The sequence below is a fragment of the Eleutherodactylus coqui genome, chromosome 12 (assembly GCF_035609145.1).
Source record: "Eleutherodactylus coqui strain aEleCoq1 chromosome 12, aEleCoq1.hap1, whole genome shotgun sequence".
NCBI classification, from domain to species: Eukaryota; Metazoa; Chordata; class Amphibia; order Anura; family Eleutherodactylidae; genus Eleutherodactylus; species Eleutherodactylus coqui.
The window spans coordinates 107,461,101-107,483,519 of record NC_089848.1 but is presented as its reverse complement, the minus strand read 5'-3'; the positions used below and the strand labels follow the sequence as shown (position 1 = coordinate 107,483,519).

Sequence of the window (22,419 nt, the reverse complement as noted above, 5' to 3'; positions counted from 1 at the left end):
TAGCACCCTAACCAGCTTCCTCCATGGCACGTTTCTGATAAATATAGGAGACTGGGCGCTTGGATGACCCCTATCATAGCTCTGCAATACCCCTACCTAAGGGCAGGGGGGTTCACCCTGAAATGGTCGTCTCTGCAATCCAAAAACTCTCCACTATTAACCTCCTGCATGTACAATTAGTCCTCCTAATATTAGTGAGTGCATAGGTTCATCCAGCTTAGTCCGTATGCTGAGGTTGGTCCCCTCCTGCTGCCATCTATTGGGGTACCTTCACACCAAGTGGAGAATCCGCACCAAATTATGCAGCAAAAAGTGTGTCAAAATACGCAAAATTGGTGTAGGTTTTGCCAGCTGCAGACTCCGCCCCTTCAGGGAAAAACTGCTGCGGCTCCTCGTCAGAATCTGCACCCATGGAGCGGACCTTCCACTGTAGGAGATTGGGACCGTGCCCGCTGTTAGTGAACGCTCTCTTAAGGGGGTCTTTGGGACCAGTGCATGCTGGCTGTTGCTGCTTGTGTGGTGTGATGGGTCAGATGTTTAATGCTGAGGTACATTGTAGAGGTTTGTGTTCTCCTTCTTTCAGACGAGCCCCTGGTAGCCAAGTTGGGGCGCCTGCACCTTAGCCGGGGCGCCTTCAGGCCTCCTGTCCTATTAAACCACTCGCCCCACAAGACAGTTTGGCCCAATGTCTCATGACCTCTTCAGTTTGTGGTAACTTTGGAATGCTATTATTTATTCAAGTGTTTCTTGGAATTACTTAACCCTTTAATGACGCGACGCTTTTTTTTCCCATTTTCGTTTCCCCCCCCCCCCCCCCTTAAAAAAATCATAACTCCTTTATTTATGCATCGACGTCGCTGTATGTGGGCTTGGTTTTTGTGGGACAAGTTGTAGTTTTTAATGGTGCTATTTAAAGTACCATATAATGTACTGAAAAACTTTTAAAAAATTCTAAGTGGAGTAAAATGAAAAAAAAAATGACATTTCACCATTTTTTAGTGCGTCTTGTTTCTACAGCGCACGGATGGCAACAAAAGCGACATGATAACTTTATTCTATGGGTCGGTACGATTACTACAATACCAAACTTGTATAGGTTTTTTTCTTACTATACCCCCCCCCCCTTTTTTTTTTTTCAAAGACATAAAATTATTTTAAATTTTCTGCCGTCATGTTCTGCGCGCGATAACTTTTTTATTTTTCCGTTGACATAGTTGAGCAAGGTCTCATTTTTTGCTTAATGTCCTGTAGTTTCTTATAGTATCAATTTGGAATGTGTACGACTTTTTGATCGCTTTTTATTGCGTTTTTTCTGGGAGACGGGGGCAACTAAAAAAAAATGCATTTCTGGCGTTCTTTATTTTTTTTTCGGACAACGTTCACCATGCGGGAAAAATAATGCGTTACTTTGATAGTTCGGACTTTTACGGACGCAGCGATACCAAAAACATATTTTTAATTTATTTAGATTTTTTACTAATAGATATGGCAAAAGGGGGGTGATTTAAACTTTTACAATTTTATTTTTTTTTTTCAAATAAAAAAAACTTTTTTTTTTTTTTTTTTACATTACTTTGAAGCCCCCCTGGGGGACTTTAAGATGCGATGCTTTGATCGCTCCTGCAGTATGACGTAATGCTATAGTGTTACGTCATACTGCTTTTTGACAGGCAGTCTATCAAGCCACCCCACGGGGATGGCTTCATAGGCAGTCTGTTAAGGCAGCCCTGGGGTCTTTCATTAGGCTCCTGGCTGCCATGACACCTGCACGGCTCCCCCGATCTCACCGCGGGGGGGGGCTGTGCGGGACCCCCGAACATCGGGGGATTTAAATGCGGAACTGACAGCGGCATTTAAATGGTTAATAGCCACGATCGGCTGCTCGCGGCTATTGCCTACGGGTGTCAAGCTGTTGCGTGGCAACCTCTCTTCATACATACCCCGCGGCTTCATGACGTAAATGTACGTCATTGGTCGTGAAGGGGTTAAAATACTCGGTAGATTCTGGTTGGTATCTTTTGTGTTTATTTAGAGAGAAGTTTTTAAGTGTTGGACAAATTTGGAAAAATTAGCATTTTTCAAACTTTGCCATTTTCTTGTAATACGGTCCTGCCTTTCAATAGTTAATATTTACCGTATATTCACATTAGCTCAGCATCGTTGTTTAACTTTTTTTTTTTTCCTGGTCGCTACGAAGCTAATAAGTATAGCAGCGATATTTCAAATTCAGATGAACGTTCCCAGGCTCAGTTTTTTTCAGGGACCTGTTCAGTTTTGAAGTAGGTTTGAGGAGCCTGTGTTTATAAATCACCCAATTATAAGATCTGCACCCCTCAGAGTATTCAGAGCCACTTTTAGGAAGTTTATTACCCTTCGGTCTCATGTCCACGGCCGGACCTTGTGGATGTCTGGTGCCTCCCTTCTGGTTGGTACGGTTTCCAGGCCATTTCAGGTGTGTTCGCGGTGGAATCTGTGTTTGCGTGGATTTCCCCTGTAAAACCGCAGCAGAAATCCGTGCATAATTCTGCTGGAAACCCAACAGGGTGACCCAAGTATGAGCGGAGGCACCTAATTTTACCACAAAAAACTGTGAAAACTAGGTGCCTCGAGTATAAGCCTAGCTAGACTAGATTAAAAAAAAACCCCGCAATACTCCCCTCCCAGCTGGCGCCTGTGTCCCCGGGGCGCAATACTCCCCTCCCAGCTGGCGCCTGTGTCCCCGGGGCGATGGTCTCCCCGGCAGTCCTGCAAACTGCTATGTAATTCTCCCTGCTGTCGTCTCTCAGCTCGATATTGAATTCTCCCCGCCGTCGGCAAGTAAGCGCTGTGATTGGATCAAGCGCCAGCCAATCACAGCCGGCGCTCGATGAGCCAATCGCAGCCATTCAGTGATGTCATTCACTGAATGGCTGTGAATGATCGCGCGCCGGCTGTGATTGGGTCGGCTTATATATACAATATGTTTCCTGGTGGGAAGAGAATGTTGTCTTGTCATTCAGTAATTCGTATCTCCGCCACATACAGCGGTGCGGTGGGTTCATAGACGACATAGTGACTGTATGGGGCGGAGGTGCTGCAGTCAGACCAGAATTTGTTGCATCTCTTAGTGATATTAATCTGAAATTTACTGGTAATCTAGGTAATTTATCAGGTTTTTGTCGTGATTGGGGATAGTGAGGACATCGCAGGTAACGCTGCTCTTCATGCTCCTAGTAATCCCCCACAACACAAGGCCAACCGTGCGGATGATGAAACCTACAAGACCCACGAAGAACTACCCTCAGTGATTGGCTGCTCGCGGCTCCGTCCTCCTCGAAACATGGAAGTTGTTACAGTGAAAAACAGTCAGAATATCAAGGCGCTGCGAGTTCTTCCACACCGTACAGCAGCGGATGCACGGATATCGTGGGATGGGTTAAACATATGTAGCGATATTCTATCAGACAGCGTATAGGGGGCTCTGGGGGTGTCTTATGACTCGGTTACATCTTCCAGGTAAGTGATGATGGCTCGTGTTATGATATTCGGACACCCATGACCGGTGACAATGTGCTGCCTGGAAACTGGCTGATGATCAGCGAAGTAAAAATGCCGAATTTCAGAACATATGGTGGATATAAATAGTTTGGGAGAGAAGAATCTATGTGGAGCCGCACCAGGCCTCATCTGACCTCCTTCAGATACTATGGCATTGAAAGGGTCATTAACCCTACGAGGGGAGGACAGAAGTGAAAGCTGCTTATGTGCCAAGAAACCTTCTGGCTCTTAAACTGCGATCGCAGGATCCATTGGGATGAAATTAGAAGACCGATTTTTGATATCGATATATAGTATGGAACGAGTAATAGTTTATGTGGCGAATACAGCAGTAATGTCACATGATCGTTAGTCACATAGTTTAAGATTGCTTCTAATGCTTCAGATTTTCATAGTTGTGATGCCATACTATGTAAACAAATCGCGGCACGTCCCATCTCTCACAGCATCACACCATGTGCTAGGTGCACGCGATGTGATGCGAGGCCTCCCATTGAAAACAATGGAAGAAACTCCACCATCCTCCGGCACAGCTGATAGCAGTTTTTGAATCAAAACGTCTCCTCTCACTACGGGGAAGCAGCGATCCTCTGGTGCAGCTGACAACAGCGGCGGCGGATCACAACATGTCTTCCGTTGTTTTCAATGGGTAAAGCTCGCATCACGCTTAGTGCACCTAGCAGGCGGTGTGATGCTGTGCCGCCCCATTGAAAATAATGGGCGATGTGAGGGCATGCCCAAAGATAAGACATGCTCAAAAATCGCAGAAAAAGATTTTGCTGCAATTTTGTTGTGACGGTATCGCGATCGCCCGTCTGAAACGTCAGAGGTGAAGAGGAAGAAGAAAATAAACTTGAGGTACATTCTGCACCAAACTGACTTTTTCTTTACAAACCTCTTTCTTCACAAGATTTTCTATCCACGCCGATTTCCTCGACAAAGTCTTCAGCATGGAAGGAGGATCCTGGGTACAAAAGGGGAATGAAAACCGTGAGCCGCCGGGTGTTGTGAATGACGTTGCAGAAAGCGGCGTCGCTCATTCAGGGTTACAAGAAGCTTCTCGCAGAAGATTGAACCGAGAAACCATTTATCTTACAGATCGTAACGGAGACCCGAAGAAATACCCGCCTGCCACTAAGCCATAGCCTTCAGTCTTCGTTGACATTAAGTTTAGATTCTATTGAAATAATTTTTGGCAATTGCTTTTGAACGGAATAAATCATTGTGTATCGCGTCTAGTGGGTCCCTGAGGGCCGCTCAGCAGTTGTCTGATTTGAGCTGAAGTTTTGCATGGTCCGTTTTTTTTTTGGTGATTGGAACAGGATTAGGTGTGCTATAGAAGCCCACACATCCAAGCTGACTTTATTCTGTCCTTTAGGGTGAATGCGCACGGGCGGAAATTCCGTGGCGAGATTTCACACAGAATTTCCGGCCGTGCCTGCTGCCATAGGATTGCATTGATTTATGGAATCCTTTGCAGACAGCTGCGATCTGACCGCATGAAAACTCACGCAGTAAACAAATCGCGGCATGTACTATTTCTGTACGAGCCTCGCAGAGACCAACACAGAAACGTCACCACTGATGCGCCGACTCTGCGAATGTGTGGCTGTGCGCCAGCCAGAGCAGAGAGAAGATGCCGGAGGAGGCGAGCTGCGGATCACGTCCCGCTGTGAGAATTCTCGCAGCGGGATCTGACCCAGCCACCTGCATTCACCCTTAGGCCTCATGTCCACCGGGAAAATCGGGTCCGCTGCGGATATGTAACGCGGATTTCTGCTGTGGATGCTATGTGGAAGAGTTTAAATTCCCTTTTTTTTTCATGCAGGAGATCAATTGATCTGTGAGTTCCCGCACGCGTGATCCGCACTTAAATGGAGCAGGTCGCGTTTCTTTTCACACACATGAAATTTTTAAATCACCTTTAAATACCATCGGCGGCTATTTATCTACCCGCGGGTGGTCAATGCATTCCAATGGGAAATGTTAGATGCGAATCACACGCGGGTGATCTGCTCTGGGTTTTAAATATTATTGAGGCCTTAACGTATTTGAGAAAGTTGCTGTATGTTATAGAACGGCTCGACGCGTTTCCCTGTCAGATTACAAACCGTTCATCAGGGACCAACGTTCTATAGTGTTTAATATGGGACAAGATTCAAACGGCGAGAATTAGCTGAATACAAATCTGAACCGCTAGTCTGAATGTGGAACCGCATCCCTCCAGAGGACTTCTATAGTCTATCCGTTTTTTTGTTTTATTCTAGATATTTTTGTGACGGCGAGGGCCGGCCTCGTGTTGGGTCCATATCTGTCTATCCAACAACATATCTGCTTCTGAGATGAGAGCTAGCTGATTAAAGTGGAAGCTAAAGCTTTGCATGAGTTCAGAGGCGCGGTAGGTAGGTGAGCGGTAGGTAGGTGCGCGGTAGGTAGGTGCGCGGTAGGTAGGTGCGCGGTAGGTAGGTGTGCGGTAGGTAGCCGTGCTTCAAGTTCCCAATAATATTTAGCTAGAAAGAATGCTTTCATTCAGAATAATCTCTAGTTCAAAAGAGACGGATGGAGTGTAAGAGTGTTGCCTATAGCTGCTCCTGGGACTGGAGATATCCGCTCCCCCAGATGATGCAATATACTGAGCTGGGATCAGATGTGAGATCTAAGGATCTTCTGGCTGATCTATAGAGGCAGAATCTCCCCGTCTAAATACTCTGATGCAAAGAGATAAATACTGCAATAGTCTGTGGCCCTGATGGTGGCCCCCAGGTCCATGACATAAGCAGTGGATTTGTGGTCTGTTTATGTATATTAGGCACTTATGCTTTTTCTATAGGTGTTGTAGGCACATTGACTGCGTTTTTTGTTTTTCAAGAGTGCAAAAAATAAAACAAACCTACTGGAAGGGTCCAATGGATGCTGTTTTTTTTTTCCCCCCTCCGTTTCCATATGCATACAATTGCACATTTGCTGCGTGTTTGTGCAGTCCCATAGACTTCTAATGGGCAATTTCGGTCAAATTTAATGTGCGTAAAATGTGCTTGTCCGGCTACCCCAATGCAAATCACTAGGATTTATGCTGTCTATTATACATGTAAGAAATACGCCGGTGTAAATGAGCTCTAAAGCGTCTGTTGCATTCGTTGTCGGATCCGCCTGTGTGGCAGCGGCACTTCGTGGAAGCAACCTATTTGGCGCTAACAGTACGGGATCCTCACAGAGGACTCTTCAGGGAAAGGCTTCCATCTTGTTAGAATCCATGTTTGCCGCTTCCTCACGGCTTCATGTTACGGTTGTGTGATTGTGACCCTCCTCAGGCGCTGCTTACCTTTCAGGAGAATATTGCGCCATTTCTTAGGACTTGTCTTTAAAAACCACCTGTAGCTTACGGACTTCTAAAGTCCTGCTGAATGTTTGGTACACTTTTTTGTCCTGTAATTCTATATTTCATATTAAACACATTTCCTCGGCTTTTACTCAGACGCCGGGTGCGCTGTCCTGTTCAAGGCAGAAAAATACGTGCCGGCGCTTCACTCCCAGGGAAGGAGAGTGGGACCAACAGACCAATTTCATTGCTTGTCCGTGTGACACCGCATGCGTTACATGTGTCCGTTTTTCACATCCATCTGTCATCCATAGCTGAATGGTTACCGACTTGCACCGGACAATCTTCGTTTGATCATTATGCCTGCATGATCCATCTCATTCAGATCCTGCGGGAGTTCACACTGTAGCCCTGGTCTGAATCAGAGACCCTCAACCTTTTGTAGCTCGTATCTCAAGCTGTGGTGATCACTGCATATTAACCCTTTAGTGACCAAGTTCCGTAACTATACAGCACTTGGGGCTGTCACTAGAAAATATACGGTGCGAGTTTAAAGCTCCTGCAATATAGCAGGCGCACGTTGGGTGCTCGGAGCTTAACTGACTGTTTAAACTTTATCCATACTGTGACCAGTAGCGATTGCGGCATGGAAGTGGGTAACGGGGAAGGAGGCTCCCCCTTGACACCCCACAATATGATGGAGGTGCTGATGGGGTACTATGGCTGCAAGAGGCCTGACAAAGACCTCCATGTCTGCCAGACATCTGGGCATATGCATAGTATACTGCGTTACAGAAGAAGTGCAGTGTAGTATGTATTTATCCCAAATAATGAACGAAGTAAAAAAATCGTTGCACATATCCCAAAATGGTATCGCTGAAAAGCACAAAACGAGACCTGACACTGTTCCGAAGGTGGAAAAAATGTAAAGTTATGGGCTTTAGGCCACCTTCACACGGGCGTCAAAATCACAGATCTGTGTGTTTTGAGGTGCACAAATATGAACCCCATGCTTTTGAATTTGGTCAGACTCTGCTGAGGTTCCTTGCATCCCCAAAGTGATAACTCCTTGCGTGCTCAGGTATTTGACATGGATGGCGAGCGTGAATCACAGCGCCATATCGTGCTCGCCCGCGTAAAGGCAGCCTTAGGCTTGGTTTACACGGGGCGGAATTTCGCCGCGGCAAATCCGCATGCAGCCGCTAATTCTGGGATTAGCCAGCCATGTGGACAAGATTTCTCAGAAATCTCGTCCACACGGGACAGCAAATCCGCTGCGGCTAAGCCGGTAGAAGCCACCGCTGCGGTGCGGATTTGCTGACCGCAGCATGTTCGTGTTTTTTTTTGTTTGTCCCCCCCCCCCCCCCCCCCCCCTCAATGGGAGCTTTGGCCGCAGCGGAAGAACGTAATTTGCCATGTTGCAAAGTTTTCATTTTTTTTCTATAAAGTGTAAAAATAGATTTTAAAATCTACATAAATTTGGTATTGCTGTAATCGTATTGACTCGCAGAATGAGGGGAAAAGTTATTTATGCGCCACAATGAACACCGTTAAAGTCCTCTTGAGTTGCTGCGTTATTTGTGTTGTGCTGCACCGATCTACTGAAAAGCGGAATAAAACAAATTAGCTAAAATTCATCTTGGCCCAAAATGGTACCAATAAACTCCAGGTTGTCCCATTAAACATAAGGCCTCCTACTGTTCTGGGTCTTGTAATGCAGAAAAGGAGAAGAACCGGGCAGCATTCATTAAACATCCTCTTCTTTATTGGAATAACATGAGGAAGCTGCAGCCACGTATTACAAGCCACTGGTCTTGTAATGCGGCAACTGAGAGGTTTTATTTTCCAGGTGTTTTATGTTTGCAAAAACAAGAACACATAAATTAAATTTTAAGTTTTGCAGCAAATTATATGTTCCCCAAAGTGCTGCCATTAAAAGAATACAACTTGTCCTGCGAAATAAAGCGAATACCGCTAGATAGACACAAAGATATAAAACTTACGGCACTTTCAAAAAAAAAACAATGAAAAAAAAATGAAAGGAAATGGCCTCATTGAGGGGCAAAATGGGCCGGTCACTAACGAGTTAAGAGGAAAGAGCATTAGAGGGGTTTTCCAGGTTATTAGGTATGGAGCAGGAGATGTGAAATTAAAAACTGCAGGCTAGCGTGGACTGTGCCGGCCTCTGTTTACTCACTGCTGCAGTGTCGTGTCTGTGTACAGAGGAGTACTGCAGCCAGTCGGGGCCCCCGGTGGTGCACTGTGCTTGCTTGTATGTGTATCTGTGTGTCCAGGCGCTGCAGTCTGTGAATCTATTGTCTTTAACCATTTCATGCTCTCTGCCAAATTTCTTTAATTTGGGAAACTGCTTTAAATCTGACCAACTGATTTGGTTCAGAGACTGAATTTACAGGCGGCTGTCAGACAGTCCCTAAGGACTACAATACTATCAACCATGCAGTGATCTGGTTTTGACCAACACTGAAAAAGTGAGTATAAGCGCCTGATGCCCACACGTGGCGAATGGTTGCGCAATACTTGTCTGATAACAGTAGCTCCCGTGGTATTGTTTTCTTTTGTAGTCTATTTTTCTTTGGGGGGGGGGGGGGGATGGTTTTTCTTTTGTGGTTTTGGTAGTAGTTGCCCCTGCCACCTTTAGTTGAATGAATTGATATCTGTTTAGACCCCCTAATGGACATCTTTGGTGTAGAGGAGACCCCCAGCTTGAGGACGGCTGTATATTGTGTTAGTAGAACGGCTTTCCTCTTATTCAGGGAGGTTCTGGTGATCGGAGTATTTTTGGCCGTTGATGTGATGGATGAGCATGTGTGTTAGTGGAGCGTCTGGCGGCCATCTGTGCAGACTCGGCTTGGTCATTAGTTTCCGCAGCTCTCAGACCCAGATCTTATGGATGTGTTGCGCTTTAATCAGAGCCGTTTAGCATGCTGGTGTTCTAATCTCTTACTCAGCATTTCCTTACAAGGTGGACATGAGCAGTAACACTATATTTTGCCATTACAACTTGCATCCTGGATTTTTTTGTGTGCCAGTTTTGCCCTTTGCCGCCTCCATCCCTAATGATGAAGCCTGGTTGGTGTAGATACTGTACACAGAAACTAGAGGAGCTCCCCTTTAACGATCATGTCCTATTCAGAAACCAAGGCGTGCAGATGCAATTTCAGTAGCTCCAAGACCGTAAATCACTTGGGTTTCATTGCAGAGACTCAGAGCCTCTCTTGCTGATTTTCCGCCAAAATAGCAGACAAAATTGTGCTGCACGCCATGTAATCATGGAATATGCTGAGTGCGTAACCCTTTATAGTCCGCGTGTGCTGCATCTGGAGCTTTCATAATTGTCATTGTTCAATTCCTAGGATGGAGCTAAACTGTGGATGAGCCCTCACTGCCAGCTGCTGCAGCACCCCTTCTTTGTGTCTCTCCCCCTCTATAGACCTTTATGGGCAGCATGTAATCTGATCTGTCAGTGATCTGGTAGTCTCTCTTGTTGTTGTTAGCCGTTTAGTTGTTCACGGCCCTCGACGACCCTACAGGCGAGCTCCCTCCATGTTTTTCAGCTTTGCTTTTTTTCAGTTGTGTGATATCCACGCCAGTATCTGCTCTGACAGTATCCGCCATCGTGTCCTTTGGCTCTGGGTCGTCTTTTGCCACTGATCTCTCCAAGCATTATAGATTTTTTTTCTAGCGACTTTGCTTGCATTACTGGGCCGAAATCCGTGAGTCTGAGTCTGATCATCCTGCCCTCCGGGGAGTCTGGGTCACACTTCGTCCCAATGCTATCCTACGTTTTATCTCTGGCATAGACTCTCCAGCCTGGTCAATGTTCGCACCAAGGAAGATGAAGTCTCGCACGCATTCTACGGCCTCGTAGAAGCCCATTTTATCAGTTTCAGTTTTAATCTTCCATATCAGCGGCTTCAGACCGGCTTCTGTTTCTGCAGGCAGAGTTGTGTCATCCGCAGAACGGAGATTGATGTTTCTTCCGCCTATTTTCACCCCGATTTCCAATGCGTTTTGGACTATTTTACACATGATGACTTCCACATATAGGTTAAACAAGAAGGGTAAGAGGATGCAGCCCTGCCGGACGCCTTAGCCAATCCCAAACCAATCTGTCTCTCCATACTGTGTTCTCACAGCGGCCTTTTGATTGGTGTAAAGTGATTTGATCAGCTTGACTAGATGTGCCAATACGCCCGGCTCTTGTAGGGGGCGCCATAGCTTGTCATGGTCGACGCAGTCAAAGGTCTTGATGTAGTCGATGAAGCACAGGCAGATATTCTTTTGGTATTCTCATGCTTTTTCAATGGTCCATCGCAGGTTTTGCAATATGGTGGTGGGTGCCGCTTCCTCGCCGGTGCTGCCTGCACATCAGGGGGCGCCACTTCAACTACTGATCTCAGTCTTCCCCGTATAATCCTAAGAAGGCTCTTGCTTGTATGCGGAATGAGGGCTATTGTTCGGTAGTTGGAGATATCCTGGGAGTCACCGGTCTTTGGTAGAGGGGTGAAGACAGATCCTTCTCAGTCCAGTGGCCATTGTGTGGATACCCATACTGCCTGGCACAGCACTGTATACTGCTATTGGCAGCACTAGCTCTGCCGGTATGTTATCTATGCCCGCTGCTTTATTTTTGGCTATTTGTTTCATTGCCATAACCACTTCTGACTCCATAATGGAGGCTCCAAGTCCACCGGCTCCAGCTCATGCAATGGTCCAGCTATGTGGCTGCAGGCATCTAGTTCCTCAGAGTATTCCCCCCACCCATCCTTGATGTTAGTCATTCAGTTCTTCCCATTTTTGCCTTTGATTGTGCCAATGGTTTTTCGGCCATCGTGACCTGTGAGAATAGGCCTCACATACGGCCCTTCATGGCTTCTGCTTCGGGTTGTTCGCAGCGCTTATTCCAGTCCATTCCCTTGCTCAGCAAGTGGCAAGGAAAGACCTCGGCATTTAGTTGCCGAACTTCGTCTTTGTTGCCGTCGGCCTTTGCTGCTCTTCTGTTATCGGCTGTTCTGAGGGTTTGCTCGGACAACCAGTAGCGTTGTTTTTCCTGCTTCTTACAGGTGAGATGCTTACTGATTGTTTCCATAACCGTAGACTGCATATCGCTCCGTAGTTTCTCTGGATGCGTCTCCGATGTGTCAGGCAGTTCGAATCGGTTTGCTACCTCCATAGTGTGTGATTAAGGAATTTTGGAGGTGTTCGGTTTTCGCAGTTGAGCGACTTTCTTAATACTACGGAATTTGATCTTGGCTGCAAGCAGTTCATGATCAGTCTTGTTTTTACCAAGATGGTTTTGATCAGTTTTTCAGTGACTGAACATTTCATCACGAGAGGATAAGGGGAGGAGGAAAGGCAGTTTTCTCTAATCAACGTTGTTACAAGATTTCTTATATTTGTTTGTTCTGGTGATTTTAATAAAGTCTGAAAAGCTCCGTGCCCATTTAAGTTGATGGAGCCCCTGGGGTGCGGCTGCGGGCAGACTTGTTGCAGAAAATTCTGTAACTGAAAACCCCCTTCCATCTGAATAAAGTGGTGCATGGATATGTGCAAGCCCAATTGAGAACTTTCTGCAACAAATCTGTGTCAAAGAACCCTAAGGCTGCCTGTCCACAGGCTTTTTTGAATTGCGTTCCCCGTGGCAATAATCCGGCCGCGGGAACGCAGTGAGAGCTCTCCATAGATTCTCCGCTTGCGGGCAGCAATTCGCAGCATGCTGCCAATTTACCACGATTCTCCGCGGTCAGCCTATCTCACAGATATACTGACAGCGGGGATCCATCTGCCGGTTCCTGCTTCTGGGCGGCGGTATCCCGCAGTGGCAATCGGCCATGGCATACCGCAACGCCCGTGGACAGGCAGCCTAAGAAAAGCGCAACCACTTTAGGTTCAGAGATTCAGCACTTTATTTTCATTCGGAGGTTTCCCCACAGATCCAGCTCAAAATAGCGGACGAAAACGCTGCGTGCAGAATTTTTTTCTTCTGCCCAAAAGCCGGGCAGCTGAGTGAAAACCGAATGAACCCCATTATAATCACTGGGGTTCGTTAGGTTCTGTCCTGAGACTGAGCCATTCAGTCACAGGGATTCCCCTTTTCTGCCTGGTTCAGGGAGCAACAAAGCAGGAAAGTGGAACTCTGGGTGCAGGTGTGAAACCACCCTGTTACAGCAAATGTGGACTGATTTGTGGCAGTATACCATATGGGACCTGTATGCCTCCATGTCCTGCCATATCACATCTTGTATCCAAGCTAGAGGCAGTACAACAGGGTACTAGAGCCTCCATGCCCACCCATATCACATCTTGTATCCAAGCTAGAGGCAGTACAACAGGGTACTAGAGCCTCCATGCCCACCCATATCACATCTTGTATCCAAGCTAGAGGCAGTACAACAGGGTACTAGAGCCTCCATGCCTGCTCATATCACATCTTGTAGCCAAGCTAGAGGTAGTACAACAGGGTACTAGAGCCTCCATGCCCGCCTGTATCACATCTTGTATCCAAGCTGGAGGCCGTACACCAGGGTACTAGAGCCTCCATGCCTGCCTGTATCACATCTTGTATCCAAGCTAGAGGCGATACAACAGGGTACTAGAGCCTCCATGCCCGCCTGTATCACATCTTGTATCCAAACTGGAGGTGGTACAGCAGGGTGCTAGAGCCTCCATGCTCACCCATATCACATCTTGTATCCAAGCTAGAGGTGGTACAGCAGGGTACTAGAGCTTCCATGCCCGCCTGTATCACATCTTGTATCCAAGCTAGAGGCGGTACAACAGGGTACTAGAGCCTCTATGCCCGCCTGTATCACCTCTTGTATCCAAGCTAGAGGGGGTACAACAGGCTACCAGAGCCTCCATGCCTGCTTGTATCACATCTTGTATCCAAGCTAGAGGTGGTACAACAGGGTACTAGAGCCTGCATGCCCGCCTGTATCACATCTTGTATCCAAGCTAGAGGTGGTACAACAGGGTACTAGCGCCTGCATGCCCGCCTGTATCACATCTTGTATCCAAGCTACAAGGGGTCGGTTCTCCACAATAAACGCTCCTTTTTGCTCTGATATTGTAATCGCTGCTATCAATGTTACAATCACGGAGGTTTTATCCAGCCGACCACTTCCAGGTGATTTGACTCTTTTTGACAATCTGTATTTATAATATAGTGGGATTGCATTATAATGGTGGGTATACATCTGAAATTATTCATCTTTGTTGGCTATTTAAACATGACATTTTAACAGGGGTGCGTAGACGCTCAATATCCAGGGTACTCCGCGGCCGTCAGCTGTCTCTGATAGCTGGCAGCTGTTAACTGTTCAGGTGCCGCTGCGGGGTGCCGTGCATCTTAAAGCCTACACCCCCCTGTTAGAATGTCACATCGAAAAATCCATCAAGATGAATTATTTCACATTTATTTTCACCTTCAATAACAAACGTGTTTTTCCCCCAAAATATTTCCATGTGGTTGCATAAACAGCGCGCCCTAAATCCTAATGCTTTTGTTGATGTACTTTTTGACTTTATGACCACAGCCAGTCTTTTTGCATACGTGTCCCTATAAAAGTTCCAAATCTGTGATATTTGAGGGCATCTGGTGTGCAGCGCCCTCTTCAGGTCACCCACAGATCTTACACTGAGGTTCGACTCTCTTGGTGATTTGTCCGTCTGCTTGGAGTTGTTGTCCTGAAAGGTGTAATTCATCTTCAGCTTTTCAGCCGAAGCCGGAAGGTTTTGTGGCAACATGGACTGATATTTGGGACTGTTAGTAATCCCATCCCCCTTGGCTAAAGCCCTGGTTCAATCAGCAGAACAGCCCTCCACATAATGCTGCCCCCACCATCGTCGCTGTGGTCTGGGGGTCTTCTGGTGACTGCAGGTTTGGCTTTACACCAAACATCCTTTCTGGACTTCTTGCAGATGGGATGGAGGTTTTGGTAAAACACGGGCGGGCTTGGATGTTCTTGTTAGAGGGGGAGGCTTCCATCTTGTCCTCCTCCCCCACAGCTGAGACATATGAAGAACATAAAGATGGTTGTCACATGACTACACAACAGGACTTGCCACAAACTCCTGCAGCTCCTTTGATGTTGTCGGCCTCTTGGCCGCCTCATGCACCACTTTTCTTCCGGTCCTTCCATTAATTTTTGAGGGCTGTCCAGTTCTTGGTGATGTCACTATTGTGTTGAATGCAATCCCCTTCTTGCTGACGGTCTCCCCTGTGTCCCATGGTACATGTGATGCCATGGAGATGTTTTGGCCCCCTTCTTGCTGATGGTCTCCCCTGTGTCCCATGGTACATGTGATGCCATGGAGATGTTTTGGCCCCCTTCTTGCTGATGGTCCCCCCTGTGTCCCGTGGTACATGTGATGCCATGGAGATGTTTTGGCTTCTTCCTCCTGACTGATACCTTCCAACAATCAGATCCCTTTGATGTTCTGTAAGATCTTTACCGACCAACCAAGAAAATGTTCAGGAAATCCTCCTCGAAGTGTCGAACTTTATATGGGGAACCAGAATCCCTGTAAATGACGGTGCAGACTGTCCTCTATCGGGAGGTTACATGTCATTGGCTAATTCTGAGCCCGCTCCATACACACTTCAAGACCGCAGTACGTTTATGGCGGTCCAGAAGTGGTTTAAACCGGCTGTGATCAGACCTGCAGCTCAGCATTTACAAAGTTGTCTAAAGGGAATGTGTCCGCTCTGAGTCCTATAATGAAAGCGAAGTTCAAAAGGTGTCCTCTATATACTTGCCCCCTAATTCACGAACGGTCACCCTTGCAGTGGCTGCTTGCCGCATAGACTGGTCGTGCATCCATATGTAATTGGGAGGACTATATGTAGTACTGCAGACAGATGCTACTAGGCAGCCAATCAGAGCATGCTCTGCGGTAATACATGGGTGTTGTCAGGGACGCATATATCTATATTACACTCAAGTTCAGCACTATGGAGCAATTCCAGCAACCTCATTGGTTCTGATTCACTAATCCAGCAACCTGATTGGTTACTTGGCTTGTCTGATTCAACCTCATTGGTTGTTAGTGTCGAACTTGAGTGTAATACAGATATATGCGTCAGGGACGTGTCCGTGCTTACTAACGCGTCTGTCACACTCAACATACTAAGGAACGGCCACTATTTGTTGAAGGGTATCTCTAGGCCATTGTAACTTGAGGGTTCACTTGGGAAAACCTTTTTTTTAAAGGGTTTTCCTACTTCCAACTCTTGATGACCTGTCCTCAGGGTAGGTTAACAATAGATCTTCAGGGTTCTGCCACTATGCAGTGTACGGTGCTGTCTGCTTCCTGCATGGCTCAGTACACAAGAACACTGATCTGGGGGGTACAGCTGATTGCCAGGGACTCCTAGGTGGTGGACCCCCACTGATCTGCTATTGATTACCTATCCTGAGGGTAGGTCCGCAGTAGGTAGAAGTGAAACACCCCTTTAAGGATTCTTATCAGTCATTTCCCATAATTGAGCTCCTTTTAGTACTTGGATTATAGCCAAAGGCCGCTGTTTCCCATCGTGGTTTCCCATATAAGTGATATAAAGAATTTTACTTGGATCTTTGTCACATTAGGGCTTGGAAGCTCCATTTTTCCTGCTCCGTTCAAGGTCCAGAAAAACGGCACCCCTTGGCCAAGCGGCACCGTCTGTCTTATGATGGCGCCAAACAGACCCCCATTTTTTTTAAACCCCCCCCCCCCCCCCCCCCCCCCCGTTCGGCGCGAGACAACCCCGATGCAGGGGTTAAAAAAACCACCCGCACAGCGCTTACCTGAATCCCGGCGGTCCGGTGACTTCAATACTTACCGCTGAAGATGGCCGCCGGGATCTTCTACCTTCGTGGACCGCAGCTCTTCTGTGCGGTCCACTGCCGATTCCAGCCTCCTAATTGGCTGGAATCGGCACGTGACGGGGCGGAGCTACACGGAGCCGCTCTCTGGCACGAGCGGCTCCATAGAAGAAAGCAGAAGACCCGGACTGCGCAAGCGCGGCTAATTTGGCCATCGGAGGGCGAAAATTAGTCGGCACCATGGAGACGAGGACGCTAGCAACGGAGCAGGTAAGTATAAAACTTTTTATAACTTCTGTATGGCTCATAATTAATGCACAATGTACATTACAAAGTGCATTATTATGGCCATACAGAAGTGTATAGACCCACTTGCTGCCTCGGGACATCTCCTTTAATATAATAGGATCCATGTGATTGTCAGACAGCAGTCTGAAATGTAGAGGATGTGATGGCGCAGCTTGCTGCTCTACTTGGGCCTAGTCTGTAGCGGAAATCAGAACAGAGCTTCCAAATGGAACCTCCGATGCTAGTGTGAACGAGCTCTTACATGTGCATTGTTTTTAGCACATCTTTCACTATTTTGCTGTGGGTGTTTTCAGATGACCTCCAATGGACTTTTTTGTCCTCAACGGAATTGTGCATTCAACTTAAGACGCCTTTTGTGCTGGCTGCCAATCAGGCATGAACGATCGTGGGAGCACTTGCTTGCGCAGTTGCCCCGAGCGAAGCCGCACACAGTTCAGCCAACAAATGAGCAAAGGCCTGTTTGTTGGCTGTTTGGGTTATTTCTTGGTTGTTCTCAGCATCATGTCTTCCTGTGTAACGAGCGGTGTGTTGCCAAAAACCCACTCCTACAGGGTACCGTGCGTACTTACTGCCACTACTAATGACATGGGGCCACCACCCAGGTGACTGGAAGCCCAATGTTCTTATCAACAATTGATTGTCCCCATATCTGTCTTTGTAAAAGGTCCATTAAACGAATGCTGATCTCATTGATTGGCGCTTGTTTACAGTGATATGTGTCTGTCCGCTGTCAGTAATGGACATAGTGGCGGCACATGTTGATACACATTCTCCTTTCTAATGCTATATTTAGGCGATTTGCCTGCTTGATTATGAATCTGAATGTATTGTGGCCAAAGTGCAATGGCGGCGGAGCTGTCGGTTATCACGGTCTTCGGTGTCTGGGTGGCTTGTATATGTCTATAGTGTTACTGCTGTGCACCCTTGTAAGTGATGCGAGATAAAGACTAAATGTCCGTATTCTCTATTGTGTTACCAGGAACATCATCTCCAGCGAGCCATTTCAGCACTGCAGGTATATGGAGAGAAGCGGGATAACATGGTTATTCCAGTCCCGGAGGCAGAAAGTAACATCGCTTATTATGAATCTGTGTACCCAGGGGAATATAAGATGCCAAAGCAGCTCATTCACATACAGCGTAAGTGGCTCGCTTTTAAATATCCTTGTCAAGTGACTTTTTTTTAATTGGGTATTCTGGGCCTTTTATATATTATTTTGTAACTGCTGACCTATCGGTAGTTGGACAGGGGTCTGCCGCTGGGGATCCTCGTGCATCCACTGATTGTCCGGCCCGTTGTCACAGCAGTAGACTGGGCAATGTTGTCAGAGGAAGCAAGGGGAGCCCTGGCTTTGCTCCCATTGAAATCGGTGGGAGTGCTGCGCTGGCCCTATACTTCCGTCTGAGGACAGTATAGCCACACATACATAATATATGTAAGGAAGAGCGAGAATATTTTTTTTTTTTTATAAAAAAGATGGGAAAGAGTGTTTCTTTTAAAAAAAATATATATTTTTAACAATGTAGTTTCGCATTTTTATTTAGTCCCCCCCCCCCTAGGGGGCTTGTACTTGCATTAACTTGATGGCTTGTACTATATGCATAACAAGCACATAGGTATGGCAGTCAGGAATGTGTTAAAGTGTAAAAGGCTCATTAGTTTAGTTTATCCCCATTTATATTTAGTACAGATTTCTATCTCAGTTTGTAGTGTTTGACCTCAAAAGCACAAAGCATCTTAACAGGTGAGTCTTCCAGACGATTGCTGATGTTACACCGGAGTATTCTTTGTATTCAGCTTTTAGTTTGGATGCAGAGCAGCCGGATTATGACATGGATTCTGAAGATGAGGTCTTTGTAAACAAGCTTAAAAAGAAAATTGAGATTTCTCCTCTTCAGTTTGAAGAGATGATTGACCGATTAGAGAAAGGCAGCGGTCAGCAGGTACGTGAAGTGATGGGTTTCCTTCTGCTTTAATAAATAGTTATACATTATCAATGTGTACAAAGTTGATTTTTTTTTTTTTTCTTCTTTTTACTCCAGCCAGTTAATCTCCAAGAGGCCAAACTGTTGCTGAAGGAAGATGATGACTTGATCACAGAGGTTTACGACTACTGGATCAAGAGAAGGAAAAACTCTCGTGGCTCCTCCCTTATACCAGCAGTGAAACAGGAGAAGCGGGACGGCTCCAGCACCAGTGATCCTTACGTAGCTTTCAGAAGACGTACAGAGAAGATGCAGACACGGAAAGTAAGTACAGCCATTTGTCATGCTAGAGGTAGAAGTAGGGATGAGGAGAGGAAGCTTTAATGAGCTCACTGGACAACCTAGTGTCTTGCCGAATAACTTAAAAATGGCACCAGACATAGGAGTTGAATAGAGAAGGCAGATCATGCATGCATCATGTATGTAGCTCCTACATGAAATTTTATGATACACTGCTTTTAAAGGGGTTTTCAGAACTCAAAAATATTAATGACTTATCTTCAGGATAGGTTGATAATATCTGATCGGGGAGGGTCTTCCACTCAGGTCCCCATTGATCAGCTGTTGAAGAGGCTCTTGGCACTCACATGAGCTCCATGGCCTTTTCTCAGGTCTATAACATCAGGTTTATTGATCACACAGCTTGACAGCTTCTGTGAATGGGATTGAGCTGCTATACCAAGCATAGCTACTATGAAAAGAATGGCACTGTGCCTGGTATGGAATGACACGGACCCAGCGCTCACTCAACTGCCACGACCACTTCATTTGATTGGTGAAGGTCCCAAGCAGCAAATCAGATACTGATGGCCTATCCTGAGCAAAGACCATTAATCTAGTTTAAAAAAAACTGTAAGACCCTTACTGGTTTTTGTTTTAGTGACATACAAGTAGAAAAGTTTATATTGGTTAAATGGGTTGTCCTTTCTAGACAAATGCTTTCTGTTAAAAGGGCCTCTCAAAAATGAGGACGTCCCAGAAGAGCTCTAGCGATTATTATCTGAGGGGGAACCCAGCAACAAGTGTTTGATTTCCCTTCGGCGCAAGCACAAGAGAAATGTGGAGTTGTAGTTTTTCATCGAAATCCTTGCGTCTGTGGGATGCATGAACGTTTAGTCCTCCACAGCCAGGGACACGTTTGTAGCTGCGCTGCCTAAAAGAGGGTCCTGAATGGACGACTTACATCTCCTCGATAAGGGTTGCTTTTACACGGAATGACTATTCCGAAAAAATCACTAGATCGTTCTAATTTGGATGATAATCATTCCATGTAAACACTGCCGATGACTGAACAATAATTTGTTCGCTTATTTATTTTCTGAAAGCATAAGAATGCTCAAGTGAACGAGCCAGCATTCAGTTTAAACCCCGATTATTCAGTTCTCATTCTGGGTGCGGTGAAGTGAACCGCTTGAACAATCCTGTTTGATCCTTTTTTTTTTTTTTTTTAAGGTACAGATAGTCTCTGACTTGCGAACGTTCGATTTACTAACTTCGCAAGATGCAAACAATCTGTCCTGCACAATATGATGTAATGTTATGGCATTACATCATACTGTGCAGGCACCGGACAGCCTGATAGAAGCCTGTCCGGTCAGATTGCGGGACGCTGTGCGGCTGCTGGCAGCCTGGGCTTTCTGAAAGGCCCTAGGGCTACCTATGCAGAGCGCCTATCAAGCTGTGTGCTTGATAGTCACTCTGCATGGGCAGCCCTGGGGCCTTTCAGAAGGCCCCTGGCTGCCTAGCAACCGCACGGCGTCCTGCAGTCTTATCGCGGGACACTTTACGGGCCCCCTGAGCGTCGGGTGTCTGTTGTATTTAAAGTGTTAACAGTTCCGACGAGCGGCACGGCTCGTCAGAACTGCTGCCACTGGATGTCCGCTGTAAGAACAGCCGGCACCTGACATTGTATGGAGCGGGATCCACCCGCAATCCTGCTCCATACAAACATTTGTTCGGACCTACGAACAAATGTACTTGCGAACAGGTTCCTGGAAGGGAACCTGTTTGCAAGTAGGAGACCATCTGTAATATGTTTGTTTTACCTTGCCGACCGACTGAGCAAACTGTCATCGTTTGCTCATTCTCTCAGGCGAACGATTTCTTGCCCCGTGTAAAAACACCCTATGGTATTTTAAAAAACTGTCTAGCTTTTTAAAAGGAATCTGCGAGGTTGCTAAACCTGCAGTCAGCCAAGTATGGTGGCAAACGCTCTGATTTCAGTGTACGCCACTTATACTGTCCCATGCAGGAGTTTTGTGATACTTTGGGCAGAGATGAGGCTCGTCTAGCTCATTAAAGGGGATTTCTAACATTAAAAAAAGAAAAAAATGCCCAGGGCAATGAATGGTGTCAGGCATAAAATGCCCATTACTCGCCCTCTGACCTTGCCTCCAGACCAGAGCTACCAATGTGGGGACCAGAGCTCATGTTATTTCTTTTACAGCACTCCCTACCCTGGGGCATATATATTTTTTTATTTTTAAACTCAAAACTTCTTATATTGGCTGCACCCTCACTTAAACATCCACCCCCTTCCCCAACGCTGATTGACAGGCCTCTGTGTAGAGCCTAATTCAAACGGGCTTATTTGCGTTGAGTATTAAGAGTTGCTGAATCCCCAGTGATTTACATTGGGGTATTCAGACAAATGTATTTTTTACCTGACATCCGGTCATGTGCACAAAAAAATATTTATTAAGGCCCCTTCACATGCAGCGATTGTCGTTTGAACAAATTAACAACTTTTTTGCTTTCAAATGCTGAGCATTTACACGGAAAGATAATCATTTGAAATCCTTGCCATTTCCCTTGTTGGCCAAGTAAACCTTGTATATGTTGTTTGCTCCGGTGGGAGGTGTTTATGCGAAAAATCTCTGGCCAGGAAGACTTTAATTAGTGCAAAGAAAAAGCCATGAGTCCTTGTGTTTAGCTGGGCAAACAATCACCCCCCCCCCCCCCCCCCCCTTCCCACCCTGAAGTCCTTTGAAAGACTAAACAAATGCCATTTAAACTAAGGACAAGTGAACAAACTAATTACTATTTTTTTTTTTTTTGCTGGCTGAAACTCGTCAATAAATGACAAGTGAAAGAGTAGTGCAAGATGAATTTGTATTTACACATAACAATTATTCAGATTCGTTCATTTGAACAGATTTTGAGTGATAATCTTTGTGTAAATGGGTCTTTATGCACGGAAATAGCCCATTGAAAGCAATGTGAATGCGCAAATATGCAGTGATTACGCATGATAAATGGGTATTCACTGCATGTTTGCACATGAAATCAGTGTGCCTTGCTTGCAGTTTTCTTTTTCTTTCCATGTTTACAGGGATCACTGAATATTTACGCATGAAAAAGCCCCACAATATATGAAAATTATACATGGAGTACCTGCAGTCTCGGTGCATAAATATGGCCATGTGAATGAGCCCTTACTGTG

At 46.1% G+C, this 22,419-nt stretch overlaps 1 protein-coding gene across 3 annotated transcripts in view; it reads left to right on the top strand.

The window, feature by feature from the left end:
• Positions 1-22,419, top strand: part of EPC1 (enhancer of polycomb homolog 1) — an 88,893-nt gene that overhangs the window by 28,225 nt on the left and 38,249 nt on the right. For all 3 annotated transcript variants that reach the window (XM_066585204.1, XM_066585203.1, XM_066585202.1), the window contains 3 exons: positions 17,972-18,131; positions 18,790-18,935; positions 19,035-19,241. In XM_066585204.1, coding sequence (XP_066441301.1) covers positions 18,032-18,131; positions 18,790-18,935; positions 19,035-19,241 — 453 coding nt within the window. In that variant the 5' untranslated portion in view covers positions 17,972-18,031. The remainder of the gene's footprint in view (positions 1-17,971; positions 18,132-18,789; positions 18,936-19,034; positions 19,242-22,419) is intronic.